Source organism: Podarcis cretensis, assembly GCF_951804945.1.
Source record: "Podarcis cretensis genome assembly, chromosome: 6".
Lineage (NCBI taxonomy): Eukaryota > Metazoa > Chordata > Lepidosauria > Squamata > Lacertidae > Podarcis > Podarcis cretensis.
In genome coordinates, this window is record NC_137175.1 from 81,507,101 (window position 1) to 81,528,980 (window position 21,880).

The window sequence follows — 21,880 nt, forward strand, 5'->3', positions numbered from 1 at the left end:
CTTGGCAACTCTAGGTGTGGCCAGAAATGTCTGCTATCTGAAACCCTGGATAATTTCTGCCAATCATTGCAGACAATACAGAACTAGGTAGGAAGACAATTGATCTATGGTCCTACACCCCACCTTTTTCCATGGTGGGACTCCAGCTAGCATACATAGCATTCCTAGGTGCTTCTCTCCAATACAGACCTCTTTAGCTTCAGCAAGGTTCTTGTATGTGCACCTTGTGTTTCCTCATAATTCCCATCATGGGGAGAACGCTCCATGCCAAGGTCTGCATGCACCTCTATGGATGGAAAGATAATGCTTTTCAGAGCATCACACTTCATAGCACCATGTGATGTGCATGGTGGAGAGAAGCGGTGCATATCACTTCTTCATGCAAATAGGAGCAATGCAAATAGGAGTAAGTTTATGAACCAATATGTAGGTTGTAGGCATACAGTTGCAGGTTGAGAGTGGATCTGGGAAGGGATCAAGGGGAATGAGTGCATTGAAGGAAATCATCTGAATCTTTTTTCAAAGTCCTATGCAAATGCACATTCAAAATGTCATTCTTTCTGGCCCAGCTAGAATACTGAATGAATATGTTTATAGTGATAAATACTATGCATGTTCTATATGTCTGTGTTGGAGTTTTCATAGGCTATTTGTAGTGGCACACTTTTTGGTCTCATTAAAGGAATATAAATGCTCCTAATATCGCTAAACCCTCCGTGATGGCTTGCTGTGGGATTCTTGTTTCTTTTGCACCCCGACGGGAACAGCAGCAAAAAGAATATATCTTTCATGAATCAAAATTAAAAAGCCACATTCCATGAAAAACAGATTCTGATGTCATTCATTAATCCACTTAAAAGCATGCTTGTAAATTATTAACAGGATTATGCCATGATGAATTTGACTGTAAATCTGTTTTCTAAAAGCAAGGTTTTTGGTTTTGGTTTGCTCCATTTTCAAGAGAGAGAAAATGCAACTGAAAGAGTCCCCCCGCCCCTCTGGATCACATAAACACATTTTTAAAGTGAAGTCAGGATTTTATAAACAAATATGCTACTTGAGTAGTTGGACACCATATTGCTGAAATCTTACAACAGTTATGTAAAATAAAATGGTTTTTAATAGAAACATGTTCTGAGGAAGCGCTTTGCATAGTGACTCATGAGTTCACTCATTCATAGATGATTCCATAGGCAGGAAACCCTGATCCAGATATCTATTTTTCAGTGCATGGGGGTCTTCTAATCCTAACCCTAGAAGGGCTATTAATAATGCTTCAGCATTCTAGGCCTGGTGTGGGCAGCTGGTTAACTCCCAGCCTGATGGGTGAATGATGAACTTGCCTTTGCTCATTCGTTTTTATTTTATTTTTAGCCATTCTGAAGAGAACAATGTGGAGAATGATGGTGTAGCAGGTGAACAGCCCTCACAAACCCCTGGGCTCATCAGCCAATGCCCAATTTATCATAATGCTGGTGCTGGGCTACTCATGAGGGAGGATGTCTTGCTGACAGTGTTCTCAACCGGGGGAAAGGGGGGGTACCATTATTAATTAAGGAAATACCATTAGGGATGGGGGAGCTTTGCTGCTGATTCAGGTGACAGGGCAGGTGCAGTCCTAGGAGAACGATGGCACTGCCATATACTGCAGACTGGCCCAGTGTGCGAATGATAATTTTAAGATTAACTTTATTATTTGCCCCATCCATCTGACTGGGTTGCCCCAGCCACTCTGTCCTGAGAAAAAGCAAGGTGGGGGACCCACAAAACCACCTGCCACATTGTTTAAAATAATGGCAGTTGCCCCTCCCCTGTCAAAAATGAGCAAAAATCGGACGAGGTGCCAAAAATGCTTCTCCCTATCCGCGGGTTGCAAGTGGCACTACAGAGGTGGGTGTGTGTGTGTGTGTGTGTGTGTGTGAGAGAGAGAGAGAGAGAGAGAGAGAGAGAGATTTGGTCTCTGCTAAGTAAATGAACTATCCATGCTGGGATCACATCATACTGGTCCCTTGACAGCCGTATGGAGACCAGAGTGGCTATTGTGAATAACAAAAATGACTAACCCTGATCTAAGCAATTATCTTGATTGGTCAGCATCCATTGCATTGTCCAGATCTGGAATATAGCTGAAGTTGGTTTCAAACTAGCCACCTTCCCCCCCCCTTTTTTTGGTGTATTGGTTAATAAGAACCACATCAGGCATGCCTTCGGAGACAATACTTATGTCCAGTTTTCCTAACTGATCTTTGTACACAGCCCCAGAAGCTGGTGTGAAGGACAGTCCATGCACAGCAGATAATTGTGTGCAGGGGTCCACATCCGAATTGACAGCTGGTCCTTGCTTTGGCTGCCTTGCAGTGGCCTAAAGATGGGGTCCGATATGTTTTCTCCACTGATGGTTGGTCGATTCATCCTTCTCACATCATATTGTTTTAAAGGAAAGCTGAAATTCCTGAAAGAAAGAGAGAAATCTTGCACCTTGCAAATAAATCAAGTTAGCAACTGGACAGTTTAGCCAGGGGAGCATCAGCTCCCAATCTTCATACAGTATTTTACTTTGAAAAATTGGCAGTAATCCTAGATGCTTTATCTAATGGAGTGAAGCAGAGAAAGCTTGGGATAGAAAAATGTTAGTCTCTTAAGAGCAAAAGGTTCGGCAATATCCCCAGGCAGAAATATCCATAAACACATCATCTCTTAAGGTTATATTTTTAGTACTTCTTTTTTTTGTCTCCAGAATTTAATAAATCCACATGGGAACAGTCACTTGGCAGTGACACTGTCTTGATATTTAAGTCCTGACAGTGTGAATGTAATTATAGAGAGAGGCCTTTGAATGAATTTTAATAACATGTATGCCCTACGAAGAGGATAGTTTCTTGCACTTTTTGATTATTAATCTCCTTCTTTTACTTGGGTGCTCAGTGACTTTCAGTCTGCAGGGGATAGTCTGAAGTCCAGTTCTGCACATACCTAAGCAGATAAGTAATTTTATATCAGATCACAAATCTACAGATCTCAGCATGGCGAGAGATATAGAAGAGGTAGTTAAAGAAGAAGAAATACATGAAGCCTACCTGGTAACTAGGGTTGCTTTGTAGGGCTGGGCGATAGCTGGATTTCAGCTTCGGGATATATCACCAGCTTAAGCATGTGTAAATATCAGCAACCTATTATGGTTTAATAATCGCAGGGCAGCACCAGTTTAAAAAGACTTGAGACTCTATAAAGCAGTATGCTAATGCAAAGACAAATCATCAGTTTTGCTGATAGAAAAACTCACCCATTCAGAAAATGAATCTGCTCAAAATAAATATGATACATATTTCTTGTCCTGTCTGAAAAAAGGAGTCAAATTATACCAAATGCTTCTATTATCTGAGTGAATACCTGCTTATTTCTAATCAGTTTTATGATCAACCTGGGTAGATTTTTTTTAGAGGTAGAAAGCTCTTCATTCTTTTAAAAAAAAAAAAAAGCAGGAAGACTTAAACAAGCAATGAACTTTTCCACTATTGAAGAAAGAAACAGAGCCTTTTACTTTTGTTGACCATCTTGATATTCCAAATATAAAAGTAGGGTATATTTGGTGGGATTACTGCTCTTTTATAATGTGCTTTGATCAGAATATGCAGGTTGGTTTTTCATTCTTGTCCGAAACCATTCAAGATGTTGCACTTGGTCTACAGAACCCTGCATAACTAAGGGCTCTGTTTACTGGGGATGCTATCTCTTTTCCTAAATCCCCTTATGATCCGTAAGATCACCTCTAAAATCATCACACTTGCACATTTTACAGCTTTCCTGTAACAGCTCTGTCCTCCATTGTGGAAACAGAAGCTGCCACTAACAAAATTGTGCTGCCTTCATCTTCATCTGGGTCTCTTGTACCACCATGTGGACTGGAGACTATTTTATCGGTCTGATTTGCATCAGTGCAGCTCCACAAAGAGGAGGAGCAAAGCAGCTGCAAGCTTTTCTCCAGGAACCTGCAGATAAACATTTCACCTAAGGCAGGAGTTGGTAAGCTTTTTGGACCAGTGAGCACATTTGAATTTTGAGAGAGTGCTGGGGTGCCAGTCACAAAATGGCTGCCATGGTGGTAAGGTGGGGCATAGCATAAAATTAGAGAGAATGTTGTAATGGTGCAGCTTTCCCCATAATTGTATTTCTATAAAGAAGGCTGATCGCTGAAGAATTGATGCTTTTGAATTATAGTGCTAGAGGAGACTCTTGAGAGTCCCATGGACTGCAAGAAGATCAAACCTATCCGTTCTGAAATAAATCAGCCCTGAGTGCTCACTGGAAGGACAGATCCTGAAGCTGAGGCTCCAATATTTTGGCCACCTCATGAGAAGAGAAGACACCCTGGAAAAGACCCTGATGTTGGGAAAGATTGAGGGCACAAGAAGAAGGGGACGACAGAGGACGAGATGGTTGGATAATGTTCTCAAAGCTACTAACATGAGTTTGACCAAACTGCAGGAGGCAGTGGAAGACAGGAGTGCCTGGTGTGCTTTGGTCCATGGGGTCACGAAGAGTCGGACACGACTAAATGACTAAACAACAAATACTGGAAAGGACTTATTCTGTTGAATTTCTGCTTACTGTTATGTAACCTGCTTTTCCACAGGGTGTATGAGGTGTTATGGGAAGGGTAGAACCACTGGTGGGGGACACGCCATGCTCCTTCTGGGGTAGTTTGTCCCCACCATGCACTTTGCTCTCAACTGTGACTCCTAGAAGCTGTCAGCATGTGACAAGTGACCGCACAACGGGGAACGGCTTTGACTGGCCAGCTAAACCTGGTGAGGGTAGCTGATAGGTTTCCAACCCTCAGTGAGTTAGGGACTTCCATTGCATGCAAAGACAGGCTCCAGTGGATTGAGCAGGTGAAAGCAATAGTGGGTCCAATGGTCAAGAAGGCAGTTTCTGCATGTGCTGTAGAGGGAAGTGAGGGGCAGATGGGGCTCATCAACCTGGGAAGGTAGCCCATCTAGGAGAAGGAAAACTCTGATCTCAAACCTCTGCTGCCTTGTGGGATAACTTCAGCAGAAGAAAAGGATAAGGAGTAAACCCACAATGGAGTGGAGCCCACAAGGCGATTGATGTCACCTTGTATGCCTCCTTCTGGCGACTTCTGCAGGCAAGCTTATGCCAGATGTATTGCTCTGCTTTCCTTTGGACCACATCAGAGAAGCCAAGAGGAGGGTCTTGACATCTGGGCAGCCCGGGACCGCCCTACACACTGCTCAGGCTTGTGTCCCGGAGAGAGCACTTTGGTGCTGCTAATACAGAAGTTTGGCTTCTGCCCTGGAGGCGCACTCCATTGTCTCTCGAGACAGATGGGTGCCAACAACCCTGTTTCCCCCAATGCCAGCCGTAAACCAAAACCTAGGCTTCCATTCTGTACCCACTTACCTCGGAATAAGCCCCATTAAACACTTACTTCTGAGTAGACATGCATACCATTGTGTTGCAAGTTAACTATACTGTTAATTCTTAGGGAGTTCTTTAGCTCCTGCACAGCAGGACTTACCTCAGTCTCTATGCAAAGTTTTCACAGTTACCTTTTGTGAGGAAGGAGGATTATTCAAGATTCACCTATGCATACTGGGTGGTAGTATTTTCAGACCATAACTTTTATGGATTACCCGATCTTAGATGAACCCAGAACAGGAAAGATGCCTCCTGGTTTCTAGCGGGAAAGGAAGGGAAAACTATGGAGATTCCAGTGGCTAGAAAAGAACACAGAAGAAGCAGGAAGAGTGCACTAAAAGGGAGGGGGAAATAGCACAGCTTCAAGACACCAGGGATTCCTGTTTGCTAGCGTGCAAACAACTCATGTATCTATCACAGCTCTGTCTTCATTCATTGGTTGAAATACTGACAGGCAGGAGCAGCCAGACTGACTCACTTCACAGGAATTGCTTAACTTGAGGGCTAGAGACATAACTTTCTTTAATTAAAAAGAAAGAAAGCCGAGAGTCTTGGGCCCCTGTCCAGGGGTTCCAATAAAGACTTTAGTGGCAGGGCACTCATGTGTGCCGGGTTGTCGATCCCAGCTTAATATGTTGTCAATCCCAGTTTAGTAAGTTGGTGATCCCAGCTTTAGTATGTTGGGTGAATCTGGCCCATGTCAAGCATTCTGTTGGTGCTTTTGAATGCATGGTAGTCATCGTAGTAGTTAGAGGTATGCAAAACCTGTTGCTGTAGTTTGTGCATGTTTCTACCTTGCCATGCTGGTGTTACATTTGCCTGTAACAGTGGGCATGTAGTTTTTACATTGGAACTAGAAAAAATATGAACATTTGCAGATACCCTAATGGAAAACTCTAAATAACTTTGCTGTGGCAACGTCACCATCATATTCTCAGAGTTTCAACTTGCAACCGCCTATCCCCACCCCCACCCTGCTGCCAATATATGTCTTTGTGATATTTCTTTAGACATCTTTGCCTATACAGATTTCTTTTTTTTTTTAATAATATTTATTAAAAATTTTCCAGAATAAAAAGGAAAGATAGCAAGCAAGAAAGAAAAAACAAATATGATTTACACTTGGTTTCAGTGGCATCTTTCCCGGACTCCCCCCCCCTCTTGTATTCCATTTCCCTTAAATTGATTCCACAGATTCTTACCCCAAATTTTAAAACCTTATTTGTAATTTTAAATAACCCATTTATTCCAAATTAATTTATCTTATTTATCTTAATGAACCATTTCTCCTTATATTTTATATAATTCCCTAAGATCGACCCCATTTCCCTTCCACGAATTCCCCTATTTTCAAACAACAAACATGAAAAAAGAAAAGAAATAATATATAATTTTACAGCCTTTGGATTCCAAATCTCTGCAAAGGATAGAGGGGGGTTTGCCCTGCCGGACTTAAGACTCTATTATGAATCAGCAGCTTTCTGCTGGTTGAAACACTGGCTACTTCTTGAGAATACTGACATTTTGGATCTGGAAGGGTATGACAATAGTTTTGGTTGGCATGCATATTTATGGTACGACAAGGTAAAGGTGTATAAAAGTTTTAAAAACCATATTGTAAGGAAAGCATTGTATAACGTTTGGATTAGATACAAAGATTTGTTGGAAAGCAAAACCCCTAGGTGGGTGTCACCGATGGAAGCTAGGGAAGTAAAAAAGCTTAATATGGATTCTAAATGGCCAAAATATCATGAGATTATAGAATACGATGGTGAAAGGGTGAAACTTCAGAGTTATGAGAAACTAAAACCTAAGGTTCGAGATTGGTTGCATTACCATCAGATAAATGAGACGTTCAAACAGGACAGGAAAATAGGATTTCAGAAAGAGAAGTCAAAATTAGAAACAGAATTGTTGGAACCCAATACTAAGAATTTATCAAGAATGTATAACTTGCTGTTAAAATGGAATACACAGGATGAAACGGTGAAATCAGCTATGATTAAATGGGCACAAGACATAGGTCATGATATTATGTTTGCTGACTGGGAACAGTTATGGACCACCGGTATTAAATTTACTGCATGTAATGCTTTAAAAGAAAATATTATGAAAATGATCTACCGGTGGTACATGACCCCAGTCAAGCTTGCAAAAATTTACCATTTGCCTAATAATAAGTGTTGGAAATGTAATGAGACTGAAGGCACTTTCTACCACCTTTGGTGGACCTGCCCAAAGGTTAAAGCTTTCTGGGAAATGATCTATAATGAAATTAAGAAGGTTCTTAAGTGGACTTTTCCTAAGAAACCAGAGGCTTTCCTCTTGGGTATGGTGGGCCAAGTGGTGTTAAGGAAGGATAGGACATTCTTTATGTATGCCACTACAGCAGCAAGAATTCTACTGGCAAAGTATTGGAAGATGCAAGAACTACCTACTCTGGAAGAATGGCAAACAAAGGTGATTGACTTTATGGGACTGGCTGAGATGACGGGCAGAATCCGGGACCAGGGGAAAGAGACAGTGGAAGAGGACTGGAAGAACTTCAAGATATATCTTAAAAATAATTGTAAAATTGAGGAATGTTAAGATGTCAGGGGGTAAGAAGTAAAGAATTGCAGCAGTAAACAAAAAAATTTAAGAAATATTTATGAAAAAGAACTAAGACAATGGACTTAAGGGTTGCTAAAGAATTTTAAACAAGGATGCAGGGATAGGGAGGTATGGGGAAGTCAAGGAAAAAAGGCTATGAACTGATGATTATGAAGTAATACTGTGTTACATTGTTTTTCATTTTATGTGTGGAAAATTAATAAAAATCATTATAAAAAAAAAAAAAAAATGGATTCCAAATCTCTCCCCCCCCCCCCATTCCCCGGTTCCAATCCCCAAAGTTCATCCATTGTCTACTGCCAGCCTGGTGTATCCACGTCTATATCTCAACTCCACTTTGCCGTCTTTTGATAGCTTTTAATTTCAGAAAGTCCAATCTCGAAAAAACTCTCAGAAAAAGTCATTGTTCTTCCATCCAGACCTCTATGTTTAAGAGTCTAACTTAAATTCTATTTCTTGGTCCTTTTAAAGTCTGGATGTTCCAAATACTCCGGCTTCAAATTTGGTCCAGCTCTTATTCCTCAGGTTGCTTTTTCCTGTTCTGCTGCAGAAACCTTCTAATTCAGAAACTTCTTGTTCTCCACAGAGGCTTTTGTTATTCAGGAACATAACTTGCGTCAAGTCCCTTCCTTTCTTCAATAGATAAATCCATTGTCTCCTTTAGTATAGAAACCTCTGTAGACAAAATAATGCTTCGTTTTTGCAGCTTTCCCAAGAGATAACAGATCCTGCTCAAATTCATAGTATTTTTCCACTTGCTGCTACTGTTGCAATGTCCCAGCCTCCCTCTAGAGGGAATATGGTAACTTAATTTCTTTCAAAATCAGACCCAAAAGTCAAATAACTTGTTGCCTTTATTTCCAATAATTTATGTCCAAATTGTAACAAATCTAGCCAGCAAAGCCATCGTAACAAAGTTCTCTTTTATTTTCCTGCTTTGACAGCTACTTTGACAGCTGTCAAAGTTTCTGTGTCTCTTCACCAGTCTCTCATAGCGGATCGTTCCTGGTTCCCGGGGGGGTTGCATTTTAGTTCCCACAAATCAGTCTTCTCCTCCAGCACAATTACTGTAATTTCCCTTCGTGAAGTTAAAATTTTTTTTCAGGTAAACAAGTTCATCTCTCGATCTTAGTTGTCAAATCCTTGCGTTGAGCCATCTACAACAGGGGGGGCGGACTTCCTTTTTGCACTCCCCCCGCTCACTCCAAATTCAAAGATCAAATTTCCCTTTTAAGTCCAATCAATTTACTCACGGGTTGTTCCTTTTAGTCCAAATCCGAAATTTTCAAAGAAGAAGTCGTTGCTCTCCGCCGAATGGCATGCGGCTTCACTGGGCAGGGGAAGCATTGGACTCACAGCACCACACCCCCCCCCCGTCACCCGCTCCGCAGCCTTTAAAAAGGCTCCTTCGTGGGTCGGGGGGCGCAAACGGTGCCCGCCGAGTCACCAAGTCCATGGGCATCTCCGCCCATGGTTTTTGAGGGTCCCCGCGTCGCCGGCACGGCAGGACCCGACCCCTACCCAGCCGACTCCCTCCGGAGCTCGGAGGGAGTCCGCCATTCGGCGATGGCGCCGACCCGGAAGTGCCTATACAGATTTCTAATTTGCATGCAAAAAAAAAAAAAAAACAGTAGCTACTTTTAATTACATGTTCCTTTATTCCAAGAGGCAGAAGGTAAGCCTTTTTATAAGTAGGTAGTTAAAAAGGCATTAGAAAGGACTCTTTATGATGAGAAGAGCATTTCCATACAAATAAGGGTGGTGCTTTCTAACATTTGAATGTTTTAAACTCTTTTTATCTGTAAAACTGTTGAGAGCCATCATCCAAACTGATTTTTTAAAAGTTTTTTTAAAAAACACCTGATTGTAGGAATCTTTCTTCTGGTGACTATTAGCAGTTGAGCTGCTCATGGCTGACATTTACAGAGGACTGAAGTGGCGGGGGAAGAAAAGAAAAATCTAAACAGCAAGCTACTAAGGGAGGGGGAAATGATTCATTTTTTGAAATGTATCATGTGTTCAGCCGCAGAGGGAGAAATACAGATTGCTGTTCTTGTAACAGATCAGAAGAATAAGATTTCGTGTGAAATCAACCCCTATGTTTCTTGTACCTTTCTCCACCTCCCTCCATGCTGATGTTCACAACTCTTCTCGCCAAATGTAAGGATGTGATTTTTAGTATTAGAGAGCCAAAACATCATTGCAAAATGGCATGCGTCTTATCTGCACCTAAATCCACACCACATTGCCTATTCAAAAGCAGAGAGATCTCACTAAGCAATACCCAGATGTAAAACATAGTTTATGCAGTACCATCAGTGGGAATAGTTACTTTACAGAGCTGCCCCTGAGGCATTAACACTTTAAATGCAGGGAGACAATAGAGAGATAGGAGAAGGGAAGTGATAGGATCAATGGGAGCAAATGCAGTTATACATACTGAGGCTTCATTGCAGCTAGGAACATGGCTCAAAGGGTTAAGCTCAGCGCCTTGTGTAGAAGACTTTATTTGAGGAGTATTTTTGTTATTGGCTTAATTCAGGCATCCCCAACCTTTGGCCCTCCAGATGTTTTGGACTACAATTCCCATCATCCCTGACCACTGGTCCTGTTAGATAGGGATCATGGGAGTTGTAGGCCAAAACATCTGGAGGGCCGCAGGTTGGGGATGCCTGGCTTAGTTCCACGTCATCGTGCATGTCCAATTTCTGCCTCCTCTTGGGATAAAGTGCAGTCTCTGGGTTTGACCATTGTGGGTTTTTCAGCATCCCTAACTAGAACCATCCTTCATTTCTATCTTCGTAGGGGTGGGGGAGAGCCCTTCCCACTGTTTTGGTAGTCATATAAAACTGGTAAGCAGAAATAAATAGTTCAGATAATCTAACTGCAAAACTTTGGTTATGTGTCCCTGGGTATTGTCTGTCCGTCCAAGCTATTCTTTTTGGTGGATCCTAGGCTTCCCCCTTGGCCTCATGTTTCACAGAACAGAGATAGCATCACTTGTGCAGTAGAAGCAAACAGATTCATACTTATTTAGGAATATCAGACCAAACAATGAAATCTTCTTCGACATTTGAGTATCGGCATCTGGAACTCTCTAGTGTGTTTATTTATGATGTGCATGCTTCTGCAGAAATGCACCTATGCAGTCTGTTTCATGAATCACGGTTCTGTGACCTTGTAAATAATGCAAAAAGGAAACGCACCCCAACAAACGGAAGGCATAATGAAGAAAAAGAGGTAACCATTTAATGAAAAATAGTGCCAATTAAAAAAACAAGCAACATGTATCTCTAATTGTAGCATGATTTGCTCATACGACATTTGCTTTATTTTAACCAAACACATGCGTGCACACACACACACAATTTCCCATACCTCCCTTTTATCAATCTTGTAGAAGAGATTAAACACAAGCATCCTTTGGATTCCCAGCTGGAAACCAAGGATCTGGAACATATCACTCACTCATCCTGACATTTTTATTACTTTTCAAAAGTGTCAAGGTTTAATTGTTTCTTGGATTGAGATTGGCAGTTTAGCTTCTTCCCAGCTAGTCCTTTGTTGTGCTTTTAACTGCTGACCTTGCTTTTTGGTGAAAAAATCCTCAGACTTTTCAACATCGTTTGTAGTAGCTCTTCCAATGTGCAAAATGAGTTGTTGTGCTTGGTGCTGCTCTATACTGTCATGCTGTGAAATAGTTTTCGATTTAACTTCTTATACACCACCTCGGTAGGATGGGGTGACTAGTAAATAAACCAATCAACTAATGAAGGAAGATGAGTAACTATGAGGCATGGCCTGGGGCAGCAATAGCCAACATGGTTCCATCTAGATGCTGTTGGACTACAGCTCCCATCATTTTCTGCCAGCATGGTCAATGGGGTGGGGTGATGGGAGTTGTAGTTTAGCAGCATTGTGGTTATTTTTTAAATTTGTATACCGCCCTATACCCGCAGGTCTCAGGGTAGTTGGCAGCATAAGATCACAACACAGGATATGGTGGACTCTCCTTCCTTGGAGGTTTTTAACCAGAGGTTGGATGGCCATCTCTCATGGATGCTTTAGCTGAGATGCCTGCATTGCAGAGGGTTGGCCTAGATGACCCTTCCAACTTTGTGATTCTGTGATTATACACTGACTGGCAGTGGCTCTCCAGGGTATCAGACAGCACACATTCCTAACCCCACCTGGAGAGGCCAAGGATTGAAACTGGGACCTGCATCCAAGGCAGATATCTGCATGCAAGGCAGATGTCTGCTCCTGAGCTACATCTGCCCCACAGAAGTATGCTATTACTATTATTCTTATTCTTATTTTGTAGTTACAAAAAGTTGGAGCCATTTGTGAGCACCGAACTATCACTCCAATGAGCACATGCACCAATGGCTTCAGTAACTGGAAGCAGATGTACATGTGGGGATGTCATTGTGGTGCGGTCGCAGTAGCGGAGTTGGTTTCACACTCTTGCCACTGTGCCTACACCACACTGACCTCCCTGCCATCTCTCCCCTTTCCCCCTTAGTAACCTGCACTGACCTGGTGTTGGGAAGCCAGGGAAGGCAGCCCAGCCACACCCCATCTTGATTTGGGTCACGTCCAGGGATCGTAACCACTTGTCCCAGGCAAAATATACAACTGTCATCTCACACGACTGCCTGAAACACTATAGTTGCACCGAACATGCATTACACAGTGGGTGTCATCATCATTACCATTATGCTACTTTTCCTTCAAGAAGGTGAAGGAGAATGTGGTTCCCTTTTCTATTTTATACTTACAGTTTGTTTAGGCTGAGAAAGACTTAATTGCTCCAAGACCACCTAGTGAACTTTGTGGCAAAGTGAGGAACTGAAGTCTCATTCTATAAGCACACTTGTTAGACCAGGCTTCCTCAACCTCAGCCCTCCAGATATTTTGAGACTACAATTCCCATCATCCCTGACCACTGGTCCTGCTAGCTAGGGATCATGAGAGTTGTAGGCCAAAAACATCTGGAGGGCCGAGGTTGAGGAAGCCTGTGTTAGACCATCCAACGGATGTCACAGGGAATGGTAAAAACCCAGCCCACCACTCTGAGATATGCTCTGGGCAATAGAGTGTCTGTTGCTTCTGAGACTGCAAAAATTAATTACATCACATTAGGTCTACTAAATGCCTTGCACAGTTTAGCATCTTGGGCAGGTTAATCAAAGGACTCTTAAGAAACAATAACCATGAATATTGTTATTGATGATGATGATGATACTACTACTAATAATAATATACAGTGCCATTGATGCCATTGAAACATAATGCAATCATTATTGTTAAATACAGTCCTGTAGCAACTTTGTTGAAAAAGAATTTTATTTTTTTAAAAGAGGCAGGTCTTGTCCCCCGAAAGCTTGCAGAGAAGGATGAAGGGGAGGGATGGAGATGCAAGAAATAAGGAAGGACAGTGAAAGCAGAAGCAGCTACACAACATTAAAAATTGTTGTGGTGACTATAGTGTTTCTATTTCAAATATTAGAGAATGATCCAACCCCCCCCCCCAAATAAAAAACCTACCAAAAAAGAAAGAAACCACCAGCTACGCTATAAAAAGAAGCTAAGCATTGAGACCCTCTTTTCAGCTATGATTTCTTTGCCAGCTCATGATAAAAGAGCTTCTTTCCAGAGCCCCCTAAGCGGATGCCTGATAAAATCTCTCTAATCTCATTTTTGTATTCATTACCTAGATCAAACTTTTCTTGCGAGTTTCTTTCGCCAACATACTGATCTGTCTCCAGCAGGTGTGGAAACTTGCAAGCAGAACAAAAGTAACGTGGCGCTGAGATTGTATCAAAACTGATAAAACGCTATTAGAAAACTTGAAGGCAGCTGAGAGGTGATGGGGGTAACACGAAATCCTGAGCTCTATGTTGCTACATTTGGGGGCATTGCGATATTCTCAAATGAGGAACGTACATGTGCTTTTTCGTCATTTCCCAGTGTGTGTTCTTTCTGAACTGAACTGGGGAAAAGAATATGAGAATTCTGTTGCTGTTCCTAATGATGTGCACTTGCAATTGTGGAGAAGGACTGTGGAGTACAAATTAACAGTCCTGCAAAGTCCTGCTACTGAGTGTAGAGATGATCAGGATATTTTTATATTCTATTATTGTTATTGTAGATAGGTTAGGCCTTTGGTGGGGGTAAGCACCATGAAAATCTTGTTAAAATAATAATAACGCAGGGCAGCCCCTGAAAATGAATTGCTCTCAGTATTCACTTTATCATTTGTTGACCTAATACAGCACACTTGGTTTTCAAATGGTGGGTCACAACTTCATGTAAAGTGAGTCACCACAGTGGTGGCATTGCTATCTTTTGGAGAGAGAGAAGCAGAATAACACAGAGAGAACGAGAGCAGGGTGGGAGGCGAGAAAAAGGTGACAATCAGAGTGAGGGAGGGAGAAATCTATCTATGTATTTATGATACATACGTATGTATGTACATACATACATACATACATACATACATGCCTCAACCATCTGACTGGATTGCCCCAACAACTCTGGGTGGCTTCTAGCATAATAAAAGCCCAACAGAATGTGAACACTTTAAAACAGTGCAATGATTGCTGTTTGTTCCTTGGAACTTCCTTCACCTCTCCTCATGCATCATGTGCTCCCCAAATCTGCTCCAGAGGTTTTGGGGAACCCCTAGAATTGGTTTAGGGTGTGGTGAGGGAAAGGTCCACTGAAAGCGTAAGTCCTTGAACTGAAGTGACTCATAGCCAGATACTGCCCATCCTCAGGGCTAACAAATTAAAAGTGGGGCAGGATGGGATTAAAGTCAAGCCCTCACCCTGGATCTGGAAAGACTGGAGCCCGCTGATTAGGGGTGTTCAATTCAGTCTATTTCTATTTTGTTTCATTTGCAAAGGTTTTCATCTATAGCTCAGCTCTGTCCTGTTTCCATGTCAATCTGCTCCCCCCTCCAAAAAATACTAAATCTACAGTAAAATTTGCATTTGCCTACTTATTTAACTTCACAACTGTATTTTCCAGTCTACACATTAATCCAGGGGATGCAGATCCAGTCAGCTTGCTTTGGAATTGACAAGGATTGGACGCGTTAAGCATCCTTGCTACTGATATAAGAGATCGCAGTGGGACGTCATAATGGATCAGGCAGGCTCTTGGGTATGTTAGGCACACAGCATTGAAGACAGGCAGGAAAGCTGTGCAATTTCCCCCTTCCATAACTCATCTGAAGAACACGGTGGAAAGGTATATCTCTAAGCACTGGCTGCCAAAAGATAAATAAAAATAAAATAAATTGCAAATTGCAGCGCCTTACAACTCTATTAACCAGAAGATGGGGAAATAGCCAGCTTTTCATTTTAATGAGATGTCAGATCTCACCCTTGCTGTCCCATGCATCTTAATGCACCTGGCTGGCTGCGCCGACTTGGAGACTCAGAGGCTTTGTCATTATTCGGCAGCGCCTTTCTCTAATTTCTTGTGACACATGGTGCTAAAATCCTCCAGAAATGTGAGGTGAGGCAGGAGAAGATTCTTGCAGACAGCCTTGCTGTGAGAGTGCTCATTTGCATTATTCATTAGGCAGGAGCATTGATTTGCATCTCGTCGTGGCTGTCTCTGTTTCGCGGCAAGAGAGTTCTTGAGATTACTAAATTTTTACGATATTAATATCGCCTGTTTGGGAATAGAGCATCACCATTGTCTGGCTTGTGGGGGTGTTTGGGGGGGTCCCCGTGCTGATCACAAAAAGGCTTCCAAAAACTCTGCGCCATTACCTCTTTATGTAAAATGCAGCTTTCTGCCGTTTAACCAAAAAATATGCTCCTTTCCTTCATTGCGCAGTTAAAAAATATATTTATATGACGGAAATACAGCCCTGTTAGCCGGTGCATCCAATTAGACCCTAATTGCAGGCTGGTTGCTAGTTTTATAAGGCAATCCTTCAGATACACGGGCTGTTCCTGCTGCAGTGTTTGCACACTGTTTAATAACATCTGCAATACTTTCTGCCATTTAGGTTGTCTGAAGTACTAGCCTGTTAAGGACGTTATGTCTTTCATTCGATAGGACAGCTGTTCTGAAAGTTAAGGAACGCAGGATTGAGTTTCCTCCCTCCTCCTAAATCTCGTTAATTAATTTACATTGTGCTTAGCACTGAATCACAGTTATTCAATTAGAAAAGCTTGGGGGGGGGAGGGAAGATCTAACGAGTTTCAGACTCGCATATGCTATGCACATTTTTTGTTTTCCTTGTGCGTGGCATTATTGAACTGTGCCAGGCTAGTTTATTTATAAAGAAACGAAGCAATAGCTTTTTCCTTCCCGTGTTTCTAATGGAGACAGTGTGAGTGCTAGTTAAAAGATGAGGTTGACCAGCCAAGAGCAAAGAACAAGCTGCTCTACTGTTCTCTGATGCACCCTGAAGCATTTATACGCCACTACTCTTGTCAGATGACGATGCGCAGCGTCTAACAATATGCAGTATATCGGAACAACATACTGATGAATCCAAAAACAGCTGAACGAAATAGAACAAGACGGAAAACAATACAGCCATCAGAAGCTAAAGCAGAAACAAACATTTTAACAGCCAACCAAACTGAGGCTATAGAAACAAAACCCAATAGCAGAACCAACAAAATTTTTACCCAAATGCTTTACAAAACCACTAGCTTTTAGCCTGTGGCCCTAGATTAAATGGTTCAGGACCTCAAAGACCACCTCTCTCCATATGAACCTGTTTGGACCCTGAGATTACCTTTTGAGCCCTTCTTTGTGTGCCTCCTCCATGAGAGGTCTGGAGGGTGGCAACATGAGAACAGGCCTTTTCTGTAGTGGCTCCCTGTTTGTGGAGCCACTACAGAAAAGGAATGCTCTCCCCAGGGAGGTTTGGCTGGCGCCTTCATAATAATACCTTTAGATGCCAGGTAAAAACATTATTCTTTAACCAGGCCTCTGGCTGATTGGCATCCAGTGCCCTTTTAAGATGTGTTGGGGAGGGGGGGTATTGCTGGGTTGTTCTTGTTTTTTATTTTTATTATGTATTTTGTGTCTTTATATTGTGATTTTATCTTGCCAGGAGACCTGTGTGTATAGGGCGGTAAATTGTACGTATGAATGAATGATTACATAGTGTAGTATTGGTGCCACACCTGAAAAGGCCCTGCTGCTAGTGGACACCTGCCTTTTCATTTGTCAGAGGTGCCAGGAGCAAAGCCTCTGATATTGAATGGAATGCATGGGGTGGCATATATGGGAGAAAGCAGTTTCTTATTAGGGCTAATGTAGCTCGGTGGGTAGGAAGAAGAATTTCAGGTTTGATTAAATGAATTTAGGCTACAGTCTTAAGATTGGTGTGTGTGTGTGTGTGTGTGTGTGTGTGTGTGTGTGTGTAACAGAAGGCAGTATAACTGCTGTATCCAAAGCCTTGCTGGGCTCTTGCTTGCAGGTTGGACATGAGGTCAGAGGAATGTTCTTGCATGCTCCTGTCCCCTTTCCTTCTTTTACCTTCCCGTTATTTCCAATTCACAGAAGTGTTTGATGCCATCCCCTGAACTGGCATCGTCCTCTCCTTATTTGGGAACATTGGCAGAGACCTGAGAAGGCTTTGGATTCTCCTGGCGTTTCCCCATATTACACCCACACCCTGACACATCCTCTTTTTGTCTTGGTCAATATCAGGTGTACAAAAACAGTAGAGGCAGGGGCAAGGAGTCTTCTGCAGTGCTGGTGGTAACTTGACATGTCTGTGGCACCAAAGGGGGGAATCTGATGTATCCTATGTCCCCTAGGATGCCCTCCTGGAGGGGGCATAGGATTACACTTAATGGCTAAATTTGCATCCTACCCCTTTTTCTAGGAAGTAGTCTTAGCCTCACAGGAACCCTCTGAGGTGAGTTAGGCTGAAATATAGTAATGGGTCACGGTTTATTGCTGATTTATGGTCTATTGCTTTTTATGCATTTCTGTGTAGATCATAAGATTATGCTTTCTCAGCTTTAAGAGCCCATAGAACTTTCTGTCTAGAACTGATGCAGCCTTGGAGACAAAAAGAAACAAACAAAACCCAGTAGTATCAAAGTATGGGTGTGAATGCATCCTGTAACAGCCATTTCCATTGTGGTGCTACCTATTAAAGATGCTGTTACAATTACTGTTATTGTTATCTTCACACATGAATCTATGGAGGATGTAGGCATACTGTATAACGCTTGCTAAAGTGTTGGGGAGTTGCAGGGGAAGAGAGAGGACCAATTTCAGGAGGATGGCGTAAATGGTGGTCCACAAAGCATCAGTTGCACCACTTTAGCACATATCCCTATGATCATCACGGGCTGGAATTGGAAAACATTAGGGTGAATCCTCTGGCCCAAATAAATTCAGCATACATCTCTCATAGCCATCATGGTAGCTGGCTGGCTATTGCTTTGCTTAAAAACACACACAACTGAATGCTGCAGAAAGATTATGGTGTACACGTGCATGCATTTTATACTACGTATAGACTTCCTTGTAATCCTTCCCAATAGTTAATGGATCAGACATCTTTCTGAGAGTTTCACAAATCCACATAATGTCCCTGATTATTTCACTGTACGCTAGGACCCAAGATTTACTTGCATAGATGTGGATAACAACCCCCTTGTCCTAACAGCCACGTATGGAAGTCAGAGATTTCTCTGCTATCAAGGATTAAACAGGAATTATAGTTCATTCCACACACACACACACACACACACACACACACACACACCCTATCCCCTCTTGGCTCATCCTGTTTGAGTTAGCAGCCTGTGGAGAAACACTGCTTTAGGACAATTTCACACACCAAGGGTCAAACTGTCTGCTTTTTTTGAGGATACTGCCTTCACAGCTGTAGAAAAACCTGAGGATGAAAAGAGAATCGCCCCTTTTGGACCAATGTATTTTGATGTAACTAGGACAGCTGGTGATAGCCCCATAAGTGCATCGCTAAAAAGCCAAATTACAAAAGAGGGCATAAAAATAGCAGCTGGCTCTCCCGTAAGTTCTTACAACTTGCCAAAGCCCACTATACTTAACAAGCAAAAAAAAAAAGCCCCCACAAAAAGTGCATTAAAATACAGTCCTGCCTTTCATATGCACACTTGATACGTTTCCAAAAACAGTCTGTGCACAACTGCTAGGTTTCAGAATGACTTTTAATAACCTGAACATTCAAGCGGTGTGTGGCGTATGCACTCCATTAAACTCTACTGGTTTCATGGGACTCCTTCTTAGGAGATTTATATTGTAATAGTTCCACTCTCATCATATTTGTCTGGAGTAAATAGACACATCTTGCAAATTCTCAGTATGCAACATTGGAAGAAGGCCAATTCCTGCCTCATTTTTCAGCCAAACTCCCACTGAAATGAGTGGCATCTTTGCCTCATTAAGGAGTTCAGAGCCAGGCCTGCAATATGCAAAATCCCACTGCATGTTGTTTTTGCATATCCCTCGCGAAGGAGGAAGCAAAGCTATCAAGACAGGCTGCAGTTCTGAACCCTTGCCTACTCGCTGTCCATTTTCACATCTTTTAAAACACCGAGCTACTTTAAACAAAACACCCTGCAATTATTCTATCAATCTAACGGGTGTCTTGAAGCCAGCCATGCCGACATAAAACGATAACACTTCCAAGCTGCACATGTCTCCAGTTTCGCAAAGGGAGCTGTATTTCGTTTCCATGCAAATCAACTAATTTAAAATATTGTTACGATGGAAAAGTGAACCTCTTCCAAATCAGGGACTGCCAAATTCAAGAGTGGCAAAATAAGCCAAATTGGTTCCCTTAAGGTTCTTGTTTTTTCTTCCAGACTAGATTGACTAATGAACTTGGATGTGGAGGGAAGTGTTGATGTCTTCTGTATGATTGCTGTCTCACCTGCAGACTAGTTGAGGGGGAAAGTGTGCCATTTTTTTTCAAAGATAGAGGGATGCTGTCCTCTGCCCAGATTGCAAGTCCTCCTGGTTTCCTCTGAACTCGGTAGCTCCACCTTAGGAGACATTAAGCTTTGCTCCTGTGGCAGAAGAGTCGGGGGGGGGGGTGGCACCATGGCAGCAGTCTTTTAAACTGTGAAAGCTGAATATATAGGAAACATAAATTAAATCTTTGGCAAGGAGGCATATACAGCTGTAGACTGATACCTAGATTATGGGGAAGTTGATACCAAATATACAGTTTTCTGATTTGAGGTATAAATAAGATATTGTTCTAAAGTAGCCTTCACCCACATGGTACCATCCTGATATTTTGGAATAGAGCTTCCAATTCCAGCACAGTCATTTGAAGTGCAAAGCATGGCTGCCATACTCTCACGGGAGAAAAAAGAAAGAAAGAGAGGATGTCCCGGGGATGGGGAAAGATGCCTGGTTTTTCCAGGACACTTGCAGGGTATGCCATATTGTACACAGTGTATCTTTAATCCCAACCCTTCAATAAGGTAGAGTTAGATGGATTGTGAGATCATACTAATTAAAATATATTATTTATGCATTTGTGTTAATTTAGGCACGGGTGGCGCTGTGGCTTAATCCACAGAGCCTAGGACTTGCCAGTCAGAAGGTCGGCGGTTCGAATCCCTGCAACGGGGTGAGCTCCCGTTGTTTGGTCCCAGCTCCTGCCAACCTAGCAGTTCGAAAGCACTTCAAAGTGCAAGTAGATAAATAGGTACTGCTCTGGCGGGAAGGTAAACGGCGTTTCCGTGTGCTGCTCTGGTTTGCCAGAAGCAGCTTTGTCATGCTGGCCACATGACCCGGAAGCTGTACGCCGGCTCCCTCAGTCAATAAAGCGAGATGAGCACCGCAACCCCAAAGTCGGCCACGACTAGACCTAATGGTCAGGGGTCCCTTTACCTTTACCTATATATATTATTTTAACTATGGATTTACCAATCCGTCAGTGATAATTTACATGTGTTATTAATTCACTCTTTAATGTATATTGTTGTATAAGTTATTTTCTTTCTTTCTTTCTTTCTTTCTTTCTTTCTTTCTTTCTTTCTTAGAGCACCTCTGTGTTATCAGACACCCTAAGTGCATTTAACTGGGTGCATGCAGAAACTTCCATTAGATCTTCATACTCAATGTGCAAAGGGCCGTGTTCGCATGTTGTAACTCTTCATAGCTGGCAGTTGTTCCCAAACTTGGTACCAAGGCGTAAATGGCTTGCTTAAGCCACTTCTGTACCTTCAATGCTCTTTTATTTCTTATTCTTCCTTCTGGTTCAGAGAGGGAAATTTGCCACTTAAGGGTTAGTGTGCACAGAGTACAAGTGCCCTTTCCTTGGGGGAAGGTATTGGTTTCCAAAATCTAGATTCACAACACCATTCTATGCCATCCCTCGTTTCTGAATGGCCATCAAATGACAAGCTTTGAACAACTCTGGCTCATGTAACAAGCTATCAGACGCTTCACACATTCGTGACTTAAAGCACAAGAGCAGGTCGCTCTTTTTCTCAAATCGAATCAAACCTGGTTCAGGGGAAAACACATCAAAGAGCAGTATCTAAGAAGAAGAAGCAGGATAGATACAAGACAGATGTGGACAGATATGTGTACACTGCTTCTCAAACCAGTGGTAGAAGCAAACTGGATGCAAAGTAATTGGGACTGCCTCAAAATGCCTCAAAAAGGGATAGAGTGAACATGCAAAATATATCTTTCTTTTTTTTTCTATTGGCTTTTCCATACTCCTTATACATTCACTGCCGGGAACTGCAAGGAAAGTACAGAGAGGGAGTGGGGATGAAGAAGGCAGAAAGAGGTTTCTGGGTACAGTCAAGTGTTCATTCAG

At 42.3% G+C, this 21,880-nt stretch overlaps 2 protein-coding genes across 12 annotated transcripts in view; one reads left to right on the top strand and one right to left on the bottom strand.

The window, feature by feature from the left end:
- NTNG1 (netrin G1) overlaps positions 1-21,880 on the top strand; it is a 218,905-nt gene that overhangs the window by 16,449 nt on the left and 180,576 nt on the right. The window lies entirely within an intron of this gene.
- LOC307218873 (uncharacterized protein) overlaps positions 20,009-21,880 on the bottom strand; it is a 69,778-nt gene continuing 67,906 nt past the window's right edge. The window contains exon 4 of the mRNA XM_079981822.1: positions 20,009-20,167. Coding sequence (XP_079837948.1) covers positions 20,154-20,167 — 14 coding nt within the window. The 3' untranslated portion in view covers positions 20,009-20,153. The remainder of the gene's footprint in view (positions 20,168-21,880) is intronic.